General features: G+C 45.7%; 1 protein-coding gene across 1 annotated transcript; it reads left to right on the forward strand.

Moving 5' to 3' along the window:
• The first annotated feature begins 7132 nt into the window (after positions 1-7132).
• Positions 7133-12068, forward strand: LOC145454282 (uncharacterized). The gene is made up of 2 exons (XM_080332277.1): positions 7133-8597; positions 12049-12068. The coding sequence occupies exons 1-2, from the start codon at positions 7133-7135 to the stop codon at positions 12066-12068; spliced, it is 1485 nt and encodes a 494-aa protein (XP_080188403.1).
• The last annotated feature ends 24 nt before the right edge of the window (positions 12069-12092 follow it).

Below are 12092 nucleotides of genomic sequence, written 5' to 3' on the forward strand. Positions count from 1 at the left end.
TTCGAAGCCGCAACCCATTGGTGTTGCAGCCGCAGATTATATCACTGCGCAATCTCGCCACTTCATCATAACGTCTGAAAGTGATGTTTCGCAATCTAGCATTTACTTATCATATCGTTATCTAGCAGTCCATGGCGTGCCCTAATCTGGAAAAGTGGACTCTGACTCTTTTTGGTTTTAGAGTTGTTTTAGCATACCAACCTTCGAAACTTTCTGGACTAAAGACACGAAATGAATGTTCCGCTTTTAGAAGTAGTATTTATATTTCACTTACAATTCATTGTTGAGTTCTAATCAATATCAGTTCTTTTTTTGATAACATAGAGGTTGTAGTATAAAAGCAAGTGTGGTAATGCCATTAATTTTCGGAAATAAAACTACACATATGGCATTTTTACGATCTACCATATTATTTATTAATGTTTACTTATCTCGCAAAGTGTTTACACCGTATCCTATACAACTTTTCCGTATTGCTCTTCGTCCAAACCAGTGGTTCTTAACCTTGCCTCCAGCGCCCCCAAGGGGCGCTTGGCGATTTTGAAGGGGGCGATATGGGGGCGCTAAGAAAAACGGCTTCGCAGTAGATGATATAGAATAAAAGTAGGACATATCCTTAATGAGTATTCAGAGCAAATTAACATTCCACAAAACATGTCAAATCACAAAATTTTCGGTCGTGCAGCGCGACGATGTATGCTACATATGTTTTCATAAATGCAGTGGGTTATTATGATTCATGTAGAATGAATTGCGCGCACTTTTAGATCGCCAAATTCCCGTTAAAACACTGCAGTTACGCCTGCTAGTGTTATTTTGAACAAAATGTTTCGAACTAGGTATTATATCCTGCAGCACACAGCGTGTGGAAATCGAAAAAGGAGACACCGTATATCACTTTTGAGAGTGAGAGCCCCTTGTATATAAAATATGTTTTGAAGCTTTGTGCCGAAAGAATACTAACTAAATATACTCGTATTTGAGAGCTACAAAATTTAATCGTCAGAATATTTCTTCATCGTATCATTACGGATGATACTATCTAGTGTTGTGGTCCACAACCTCACATGAACGTTGTATGAGTTGCTTTGTTTCGAATACATGAAAAACTTTGCAGTACCCAAATATTGATTGGCTGGTTTGTAACCAAGTAACGAGGCTCCGAGTCACAAGTTTTTCTCTAAGTTTAACTCTTGAGCAGTGATTCCCAAACCATGTGCCGCGACATGATACTGCGCCTCCGCCCTCCATATATTCTCGGGTTTGTGACAGAGGTGGTCGAAGTAGTCAAGAAAGCTACTCAAGCAGAAGTAGCGACGGAAAAATCTACTCAAGTACGAGTAGAAGTACTTCGACACTCGACGATTCTCTACTAGTTGCTGAGAGTGACGATTACCCCTGACGAATGTCAGCGGAAAATATCCGGGTTCATTTCAATATGAATATACTATGCATTTGTATATTCATGTTCTGTACCTCCAAGAAGCTCTTCCACAACTCCAGGTTTCAAGCGTCATCCTACAACCTAACATCGACAAAAAGTTGTTTTGTTTATTCACACAAGCGACGTTGGCGCTTACGGCTTTTCAGGTTAATATATTTCATAAGCCTCACGCTACACATTGTTACCAAGTCACAACTCTATACGAATCTCGGGCATCTCACTGCCTATAGGTACAAAATCGCACAAGACAATTTCCATTCAAATGTCATTGTAGGCTACTTCACTGTGGCGCATCAAGATTAAGTCTTCGCAGTCGTTCATGTGTGTACGTACGTACAATAAGCATCGCTGGCTAGGAATTCTGTACGTTATGATCGATCGGTTAAAAATCTCAATATTGCATGCCGAATGACAGTACATGGAGGGCGTTGGCGACGATTTCAAAGTGAATACCAGTACGTCTTGTACAAGATCGGGTGACGTGACCTCGTACAGTCAATTAGTCATATCTCTTCTTTTTCGTGCATAAATATAGATTATTTAATAATAACTTTCCCACACTACCCCTTTTGCTTGCGTCCCGCTGTGCACGCGATTCACGGTAATTGGCTGCACCGATTATACGTATTGCTGGACTTCTAACAAGCTCAAAAACACAAAAGATACAGTCGACATATCTAATGGACGGGTTTCAAGTGGGTGAGGTTTCGACCCCCGAATCCCACCCCTTGGCTACGCCTATATAAAACAAGATCATTCAATGCTTCAAACGTTGTTTTTTAACATCAGGACACGAACGAAACCAGAAAAGACAAAACAGATCATTGAATACTGGACACATAAGATGGTAATGACTCGACTCGAGTCATTTTTTCAAATGCGTAAAATAACTAGACACGAGTCAATTTGTGTACGACTCGAGTCATTGTGCAGGACTTTAACCAAGTCATAAGTCATATGACTGGAGACTAGAACCGCCGAGACAGACATTTCATTGTTAACTTCGAAGAGTAGTAAAGTCATCGTCTTATTGGTATTTCGTCTAACAGTCCTGATACTTGGAAATAGGACCAGAAACTGCTAGGACTAAGGAAAATTACGATATTAGGAATGCAAGCCATTCTTTATCACTCGAGCAGAATTGAAAAAAGTGGCTTGAAAAGGACTGAACTTAAAACTGAACATTCAACACAATTACTTTGACTCGGACTAGAGTCACATCACCATATCTCACACTCGGCGGTGAATTGGAAATGACTCGACTTGACTCGAGTCAAAACTATGAAAGTGAGATTGACTTGTTACTTGGAACCTTGTTAATAGGTGACCCTGTGGAAACATTGTTTTTTTACCCCAAGAACACGGACAAAATCAGAAAAGACAATACTGACCATTCAATACTGGAAACGTTCTTATAGCTAAGAACACGAACGAAATCAGAAAATATCATTCAATAATGTAAACAATGTTATTTTTATTCATTGTTCTTTTTGGACTTTTTGGTCTTTTTCGACTTTTTGCCGGACTTACGCTTGCGCGACGACTTATCCGTAGAGTCGGCAGGAACGGCTACCACGTCCACCAGCCCCGGCTGGTCTGAATTCGCCGAGTCGCCCTCGTGTGACTTCTCCTCGGCTTCGAGCAGCGTCGTCAAGCTGAGAGGAGCGTTTATGCTGTAACCTTTATATACGATGTCAGCATAATTTTCTATGGTCGGCAGTCGCTGAAATACAATGTGAGCCGGATCTGGGCGCATTTTCATGGCACACTCGGCCGGTTTGTCCATGATGAAGGTAAGCAACCGGAGATGCACCAGCGTCAAGTACAACGCACTGGCAGCCTCGATACCTCTCTTGATGTACTCGTCTACGAATGGATGATTGCCAGATTGTGTAAGGCTTTGCAGTCTTGCCATTCTGGCTTGAACCTCCTCTCGTGTTAGAGTCTGATGTGCATCTGGATTCTCTGCATCTATCCAGAGCGGCGAAATCTCGCTAAGGATCTTTTCGATATGCTGCTGGAACGCATTGTGCTTGGGGGGCTCGAGGAGTTCCCTCATTATTGAGCTTTTGTCGCCAGATTTCAGAAGAGTTTCCACGAGTTCTGACACGGCGACCGCTGGCCGGGTCAGCCACTCGCAAGTGAAAGATTGTAATCTCCGATATATTACTTCGTCCGTGATGTCTGACGCCTCCGTAGAGCGACCATAAGGATGCAAGAAATCCTTTGGGAAATGCTTGAAAAAATGTACAGCAGGGTTTTGTTCATAGCGATTTGCCATATTCGATAGACAGAGTATGCACTATGCAGCAGTACCGTTAAGTTTCTGAAAGGCAATGATACCACAGTCACTGAGTGTAATAGTCTTCCAAAATATAGCAATTTGGCAGGTGGTCGACGATAGTTGGTGCAATTACATGCAAAATACGGTCAGTCCACGCATAATTGCAAATCTGTACCTGGCTGCGTGCTACAAGTCGGCAGCAGATGCGGAACCAAAAATGCAAAAAAATCGGCCTGGTGTAAATGAACAAAGACCATTGTAGTCGACAAATACCATATACCCCAAACAAACAAACAAGGTCAGTCGCATGCTGAATACGGTCAGTCCGCGCATCAATAATCCAATTAGGTTATGTACAGTAACTTTTCATGTCTAATGCGCAAAATTTAACCGATGTTTTATCCTAAAATCGGGGGTGCGCATTATGCATGAGTACAACGAAAGCCTTGAAAAAATCTCCTTCGAAATTTAACTTGAAATCACACCTTCCTTCATGTTTGTTTTCAATGGCGCATCACATTCAGCCATCGTGCCCAGTAATTCGTATTGCCAGTGTTACACGTTGCCTATTAGCGAGAAGCGTGTTGCCAATTAGCAAGATTCGTCTGCCCGATCTCTTGATGAGTTTATTTGTCATTTGTACGGGAGCGAAATTAGGTTCCTGATTGCTGCCCGCGCGCAAGGCAATCCTGGCTAATTTATCGCGTCAACGATAGCGGTGAACAAACAATCGCATCTGCAACAGGCCATTAGCGCCAGATATAATCGCTGGCCTAAAAAGTCGGATCTCCAACAGGCCTGGTGCGCACGATATAATCGTTGGCCCGAGCAATCGTATCGGTAATACGCCTCGTGCGCAAGGTATAATCGCTGGTCTAAACCGTCGTATCCTCAATACGCCTGGTGCGCATGTTATAATCGTTGACCTGAGCAATCACATCTGCAATAGGCCTTGTGCGCAAGATATCCTCGCTGTCCTGAACTATAGCGTGACGGGCCTCGCAGGCTTTGGCTGCTACCTACCTACGTCCTATACAATCGTTTAGAGAGCAGTGCTCTTCAATGTACTCGCCTACAGATAGATACGCAGCTCGTGAGTCCCCTCGCGGTAATACCGAGAGCGATTACTTGCTGAGCATGAGCACTGTGCAGTGCATGAACAATTGAACACTGAACAGTGAGCAGTGAGCACTGAGCAGTCTAAAAGCAGCATAATTGGCAGTCCGACAGCTGGAGGTGGCGACAGGAGCGCTAAAATACAAATAATACTGGCCTGAGTTCAAAGCTAGCAATCTATACACGACCAAAATTAAGTTAGATGTCGAAACACGTCGTCTCTGCGGATCCAAAGAAATGAAACCTAGTTGAAACTTGAAATACTAAACTGGGCTGCAGACGGACTGAAAACACGTGCCAGTCTCACGCTAACGCGACAGCATGTGGTGACTCGTGACTGGCGAATCAAACATGAGTTTGCTTGCGAAATGTGGCCGAGGTCATGAAACGTCTTGCCGGATAATTTACAGCATTACTGCTATCTGCGGCGCGTAACTGTCGATTTGGGAGTGTCTTATGGTAACCGTTTTCATACACGCTTTACTGAAGGACCGGTTACGACCATAAAAGCGAACAATAGCCAACTACGCACGCGAACGGACAGTCGGGCTATGGAATGTAAACATGGAACGGCAACGACCGATTTTGCAGCTTCGTTCCGCTTCGCTGAGGCTGGAGTGGAGATTGTTTTGCGTAAGCTACTGTAGGATTTCTGGCAATCCAAAAGCTATCTTCCCGAGCGCAGAATTTACTGAATCTGGTCTTGGTCGAAAGCTATTGTCGCACTGATTCCAAATATATTTCTAGGTGGATCAGTGACTGATCATATTTAAATTTATATTTTCGGAATCGGTGTAACAGTAGCTTTCGATCAAGACCAGTTTCAGTAAATTCTGCGCTCGGGAAGATAGCTTTTGGATTGCCAGAAATCCTACAGTAGTTTACGCAAAACAATCTTTACTCCAGCCTCAGCGAAGCGGAACGAAGCTGCAAAATCGGTTGTTGCCGTTCCATGTTTACATTTTATAGTCGGACAAAGATTAGGTTACGCTTCTGCAACCTGCAACCTATGATAGGTCATAATATGTCTTGCCAGATAACTGGTAGTGGTGAAAGTAGGGTTACCATACGTCCTCTTTTAAGAGGATTTGTCCTCTTTTTTGACTTTTTTGAAAGTGTCCTCGGAGGACGCCCTTTTGTCCTCTTTTTTGAGATTTTGTCCTCTTTTTGGAAAATTTAGGTCAGATTTAGAGCAAATTACGCTCCGGCGGGTATTTCGGAGTGAAAAACGGAGATTTTAGCTCTGGGCGGAAAGATGCCCTTTTTTTTAGTCATCCACCTAGCAATGCGGAAAGAAAAACGGTATTTTGAGCTCTGAGCGGAAAAGATGACCTTTTTTTTTAGTCAAACGATCACAAAGTGGGAAAATATCACCGGATTTTGAGAATTCTTCTCCGGTTTTGCAAGTCTCAAATTTCTGAAAAAGTGTCCTCTTTTGAGATTTCCAAAATATGGTAAGCCTAGGTGAAAGTTGTCAGACTAATGACTCTAGATCAGTGCTTCCCAACCCTTTTCAGTTCGTGACCCACTTCTCATCCAAATTTCCTTGTGTGACCTATCAGACCCCTCTTTCACGATTACCGTTTTAACCACTGCTCGTAGCATCCAGTCGTTATGTTGCAGTGTTGGGATCAAGTCACTACCTTCGAGTCACGAGGTCACGAGTCAATTCGAGTCATTGCACATTTTGACTCGAGTCAAGTCAAGTCAATCGATTTTCGAAGGTGACTCGAGTCAAGTCAAGTCAGTCGATTTTTGGAGGTGACTCGAGTCAAGTCGAGTCAAGTCAAGTCAAGTCACGAGTCAAGTCACTATTCAAGTCAAGTTGCCTTTTCGGAATATGAGGCATGATTACATCATTGAATTTTGCTAGATGTCTGAAATACATATTGAGTGGCCATTGATTCTGAACCGATGAACGGATATAGACATGAATAATTGAATATAGGCTACACGCAACACAGAGTAGACCAAGTCGCAAAGTACGACGAAGACTCTACTACCTCAAGTTACTGCGTACTCGCCGAGGGGTACAATATCAACAAAAAGACTGGGATCTGCCGGGCGGCGCCGGGGACCCGAAGCCTCAACCAAGATCACTGAGGATTAGCCTTAAAGCAACAGTTAAACTTGGAACTCTGAACACAAGAACTCTGAACTCTGCGTGGCGCCAGGAAGAAGCTGCCGCACTTGTGACTGACCTCAAGCTTGATGTGTTGGCAATCCAAGAACATCGCCAGCACTTCACCGAACCATTCCGCGAAAAAGACCTAGGCGCAGGCATTATCATGGTCCAGTCACCTGCCAACCAAGGCGGAGTTGGAGGCGTCGGTATAATCATGTCCCGGCGTTTTCACGATGAGGCAACGATTTGCGTTATAAACAGCCGGATTATTACAGCTAGCATTCAACTCCGTCGCCGCAAACTGCATCTCGTGTGCGCGTATGGACCTACATCTCCGAACACCACTGCCTTCCCAGCTGATACGCTCGCCTTCTACGACCAACTAGAAGGTATTATCTCCACCTACCCGCAGCGCGACATAACCATGCTGCTCGGGGACATGAATGCCACGTTGGCCGAGCGCTCACAGCGAGTTCGCTTCCCAGTTGGCAACGAAAATAGCAACTCTGAACATTTCAGCAATCTACTCGACCGCTGCGACCTCATTCCTCTCAACGCCAACTTCTCTATGAAGCCGAAACGCAGGACAACATTTGACGGTATGCGCCAACGCAAGACACGGCTGGATTATATCTGCTGCAAAGCTCCCGCACGGCGCCACTTCACGAACTGCCGAACGGTGCGCATGCTAACGATGAGGAGTGACCATCGAATGGTGTTGGCCACGCTTCGTGAAAGCCTCCCGTTCGTTCAGAAGCGAACACCGAACGAGCCCCTACCAAATTGGCTTGATCTCAAGGACGCCAATAAGATGAAAGACTTTACCATGCACACAGTCGACGCCCTCGAGATCCAAAATACTATACCGACCGCCTTTGCGCCACTTGTGGCAGCAGTCAAGAACGCAGCCCGTGAAACGCTCGGTGAGGCACAAAGCAAGTCACGGCCAAAATTAGCCTGGGAGTCCGACCCAGCGGTGCTCACTGCACGCCAGAACCTCAAGACTCTCAGACGTGCCGCGTACACCTCTGGAACACTGGACGCACATAGCGATGCTAACGAGGCCGCTCTGCACTTGACTAACGTTTACAACGCTGCTCGCAAGGAACGAGTCGAAGCTATTGCTCTTTCCGTGGAAAACGAGTTGGAAGCAGGCCGGTCAAGAGCAGCATGGAAAGCCATAGGTGAACTAGTTGGCTCCAAGAGGACCCGCGTGAAGGCCTGTACGCAAGACCTCGCATCACACTTCGAGACCCTCTTATCTACACCTTCACCGGACATCGATGTGCTCGTGGCACCGCCTTCATTAGCAGCAATTCCTCTCGCGATCAATACAAACCTGATCACGCTAGCTGAGCTCAGGATAGCCATGCGTGATGTACCAAAATTCAAGGCCACCGGTACGGACGGCATCCCAACGGCTGCGTACACCTCGGGCGTTGCACCTTTTCTCCTCGACGTCATGAACGGTGGCCTCGAAGGCGGCCCGGTGTCGCCCGAGTGGCTCGAGAGCGAAATCGTGCCTATCTACAAGAAAGGCGCTGCGAGTGACCCAGCGAATTACAGAGGCATCTCCCTCATGCAGACCGCGGCCAAGCTGTTCGACCGAGTACTGCTCCTTCGCATACGTGAGCAAGTATCTACCAAGCTCCTGAATGTCCAGAATGGATTTCGACCATCCCGCGGTACAACAGAGCATATCCTGGCACTGCGCACAATCATTGACACCTGCCGCGCACACAAAAAGAATGTTGTGGCTGTCTTTGTTGACTTTGCGAAAGCCTTCGACTCGGTCTCGCGCCCAGCCATGGCGAAGATCCTCAGATTCTATGGAATTCCTGAGGTGATAAGGTACGCCATTATGGCCCTCTACATTGACACACGAGCGCGAGTCCGAACAGACGACGGTCCAAGCGGAGATTTTACCACTTCGGCTGGCGTGCTTCAAGGTGACACCTTGGCACCATTCTTGTTCGTGATAATCCTTGACTTCGTGCTACGAACGGCCTTCCCGGACAACTCGGACTTCTTTGAATGGCGGCCACGGCAAGGAACGCGTACGCGTACGACTCGCGAGGCTGTCCACGTAGGTATTCTTGCCTACGCGGACGACCTCGCCTTGCTTGCCCCGAATACCGCGTCGGCACAGCGCCTCATCAACCAACTAGAGGCCACCGCCGCTCTTATTGGCCTCCAGATCAATGCCAAGAAGACTGAGGTTCTGGCCATACCAGCTCTGCCGGAGAACGCGACACCAATTCAACTGGGAGAAGTCAGGCTCGAGAATGTCAAGAGTTTTATATACCTCGGTATTGACGTCGCGGACTCTGGAAAAGCACTGAAGGCGAGGCGAGCAAAGGCCTGGGGCGCGGCAAGACGGCTACATTGCCTCTTCCACTCAAGTGCCTCACCCCAACTCAAGACCCGCATTTTCCGTGCCACTGTCGAGCAGGTTCTTCTTTACGGAATAGAAGCACTCACGCTGACAGAAAAGCTGGCTAAGACACTCAACGCCAACTACGATGCACTCCTCCGCTACGCACTCGGCATCCACCACCCGGAGCACATATCCACCAATGCTCTGCGCAGACTCACAAAAACAGTCCCATGCCGTTTGCTGGCTGCTGAACGACGCTTACGCTTAATCGGTCATCTAGTGCGGCATCAAGACGATCAACCAGCCGCCGCCATCATCAACCACATTCCGACAGAGCCATGGCGCAGAGGTGGCTGGAATAGAACCACATGGCGCTCAACAATAGAGACCGAGCTAGCGCAACGCGGGCTATCGCTCGAAGACGCCCACGACCGCCCACGCTGGAGGCGCTTGATAAGAGCCCAAAACTGATATCTTGATGTTCTTTTGTTTCCTGTTTTCTTTTGCCCTTTTATTTAATTGAAAGCCGATATATATATATATACACGCAAGAAGGGGCTGTATCGCTCACATATTCATAGCACTGTTAAACTACGTAAGTAATTGCATAGCCCAAGTTTATAGTTACCAGCCAAAATAGAATAATAGAGAACCGAATGGATAAGATGTTGTAATGTATATTGTATGTATACCCCTTTACAAATTGATATGATACAATTCGAGCCTACGCCAATGGTTGAGGACTATATAAACTATATTCTAATTCTATTTCAATAAACCAATAGGTTTGGAACAGAGAACAGAAATAGTCATTTTGCTATCAAATTTCTTTACTATAATAGTTTACGATAACCTAAGCTGTAAGCTTCGATCACTTCGTTTGCGGTCAATTTATTTGTGAGAGAACAATGGAGGCGTTTCGCGAACAATCCGAACATATGAAAGATTCAGTGATATTTTTCGACACCGATTACTTGATGACTTGAAATTGACTCGTGAATTTTGCTCCGAGTCACGAGTCAATCCACATTTCTGATACGCCGAGTCAAGTCAAGTCATTTTAGCAAAGTGACTCGAGTCAAGTCAAGTCATACGAAAAAGGTGACTCGAGTCAAGTCATGACTCGAGTCATCCCAACACTGTTATGTTGTCAGCAGGGCTTTGGAGCAGCCGTAAATTTAAACTGCTCCAGCTCCGGCTCCGGAGCTTTCTTCTATCATACACTAGCTCCGGCTCCAGCTCCGGAGCCGCATTATTACCACTGCTCCGGCTCCAGCTCCGGCTCCGGCTCTGAAATTATCGAATGGGCCTGTCTATATCAGGGGTGGCCAACCCGCGGGCCAAATATGGCCCGCGAGAGGGTTTTGCGTCGCCCGCGAGGTAATTTCCTATTATGTTATCGAAAATGAATTGCTCAGATTGTGAACTTGCAATGCCAACCAAAAATTACAATTCTGGCTGCGACACTTGGGATGTTCATGACTAAGATATCAGTTCCGACGCATTGGCAGATCCAGCGTCCAGTCACATTTTCAGTAAATCGTCGTACATTACAATAAACTAAAATAGTAGCGAAATTTTTCTTCACGCTTAGCGTGTTTAATTGTCACACGAATTCTTGCTTGGTAGCCTACCTCCTACTGAAAATGAAAAAAATGCCTAATTTAGCCGATTGAGTCCAACTGTATTCTCAATTACGGCAGAAAGTCTTTTCGCGTTTGCGCTCGCATAAAGATCGTCGACGGTGAAATGTAGGCACAAAATGATTGTCGCATATTATCGGAGACCTTCGATATCGATGTGGCCAGACGCCGACTAGCCGTGTCCTTGCAAACTGAGCCTATAGCGGAGCCTAGCGGGCGGTATACAATAGACCCGCAATACTCAAGTAATAATATATTGACCTAAACTTTGAAAATGTTACCCACTTGGCGCTGCCAGTAGACCGCGCACTCGTTCGTCAATTGCATGTGCCCCTCTAGCCGAAAAGGTTGGCCATTCCTGGTCTATATAGATTACTAATCTACCCATAGGTTAGTTATCTATAGTAATCTAAAGTCTGTCAGTCGTCAGTAACATTCGATGTAGCAACGAAGACATATAGGTGCCGCCGTGCCGGCTTGTGACGTCATAATGAATACTTGTCAATTGTCGACAACATCATAGTTGCACTAGAACGCACTTTACTCTATGCCATTGCTGTGCACAGCATTAAAATTCAGGCCTGCTGTTCAATTATGATAAATCAGCAGATGTGGTTGTTGCATATATAATAGCATCTTTTGAAATAGGTCGGAGCCGGAGCTACTCCTCAAATAACGGGCTCCAGCTCCGGCTCCGGCTCCAAAGCCCTGGTTGTCAGTGTGTTATAGTTATCTGGTCGTGGGTCGCGGCTAGCGTTATCATTTTCCGAAATTCATGATTGGATTCGGTCGATGATATTGGCAATTGCAATATATTACTATAATTTTTGTCCTCTCTCGGCCCAGCATGATCCGATTTACCGGTAGAACCGAGGTAGGACGTGGAGTATTTGAAAATTTCGGGCACATGATTAATTATTATTTATAATTACATATTTCGGGCGGGCCTGTTGTCACTAATTACCTGTCGCAAATTTCATATGTTTTGGTGTGGTGTGGCGTGGTAATAGCTGACACCGGAATGCCTATTTCTATGAATTATGCGTATATTATCATTAGGGGAAGTGTACCAATATTAAAATCAAGACACCTAACAAGTTTAA

The sequence above is a fragment of the Botryllus schlosseri genome, chromosome 13 (genome assembly GCF_051294905.1).
Source record: "Botryllus schlosseri isolate E-star chromosome 13, Bs_hap1, whole genome shotgun sequence".
Lineage (NCBI taxonomy): Eukaryota > Metazoa > Chordata > Ascidiacea > Stolidobranchia > Styelidae > Botryllus > Botryllus schlosseri.